Source organism: Geospiza fortis, unplaced genomic scaffold (assembly GCF_000277835.1).
Source record: "Geospiza fortis unplaced genomic scaffold, GeoFor_1.0 scaffold439, whole genome shotgun sequence".
Classification (NCBI taxonomy): Eukaryota; Metazoa; Chordata; class Aves; order Passeriformes; family Thraupidae; genus Geospiza; species Geospiza fortis.
Window position 1 is genome coordinate 219254 of NW_005054618.1, and position 979 is coordinate 220232.

A 979-nucleotide genomic window follows, 5' to 3' on the forward strand; every position below is an offset into this window, starting at 1 on the left:
GTCCCCGCGGCCCCCGCCCAGGGCCCCCTGCACAACTGGGGCCTCCCGAACACCTGGGGCCCCTTCCTGAATTCTGGGTCCCTTCCCGAACACCTGAGATCCCTCACAGAGATTTTTGGGGGCCTTCCCGAATTCTGGGTCCCTTCCTGAATTCTGGATTCCCTTTCTGAACACCTGAGATCCCTCACAGAGATTTGGGGGCCCCTTCCCGAATTCTGGGTCCCTTCCCCGGACACCTGGATCCCCTTCCCGACCTCCTGGGTCCCACCTGGGACACCTGAGCTCCTGCCCAGGTGTTTGGGACGCCTCCAGGGACAGCTGGGTCCCCACCCCGGATGTCGGGGCTGCCGCCCACCTACCTGGATCCCTCCCAAATGCCTGGAGGAGCCTGTCCCGAACACCTGCGGCCCTCCTGGGTGCCTGGGTCCCCTTCTCCAGCTCCTGGGGCCCCTCCTGAACACCTGGGACCCCCTCCCCATTATGGGGCTCCAAGCCCATGGATGTGGGGGGGTCCCAGCTGGCTGTTCCATGGGTGGGGGGATGGAGGGGGTGACCCTGCTGACCCCCCCTGTGTCCCCCATCGGTGACAGCGCTGGCCTCGGGGCATCTGCAGCAGGTGGTGCAGGAGAGCCTGGACCTGCGACCCCCCAACATCAAACAAGGTGAGGGGAGGGACCCCCGGGGGTGGGGGCACAAAGGGGGACGCCCAGGACTGGGGACAGAGGGATGCTCACGGGTGGGGACACGGATGGAGGGGACACGGGGGGGTGGAGGGACACGCTGATGGAGGAGAAGGGGGACTTGGATGGGGGGAACACGGGGTGGAGGGTCACGGGCACAGTGAGGGCTGGGCACAGCAGTGGCACCATAGGGACCGAATGGGCAGAGAGTGGCACACAGGGACGAGTGCAGCGCCCTGTGCCCACCCCGCTCCCTTCTCCAGTGCTGCAGCAGGAGCAGCACCTCGAGGTGCCCCCCC

The 979-nt window shown here is 67.0% G+C and overlaps 1 protein-coding gene across 1 annotated transcript in view; it reads left to right on the forward strand.

Moving 5' to 3' along the window:
• Positions 1-335: 335 nt before the first annotated feature.
• Positions 336-979, forward strand: part of ECM1 (extracellular matrix protein 1) — a 3608-nt gene continuing 2964 nt past the window's right edge. Inside the window, exons 1-3 of the mRNA XM_031064706.1 lie at positions 336-390; positions 591-662; positions 944-978. Of these exons, the coding sequence (XP_030920566.1) occupies positions 336-390; positions 591-662; positions 944-978 (162 nt within the window). The remainder of the gene's footprint in view (positions 391-590; positions 663-943; position 979) is intronic.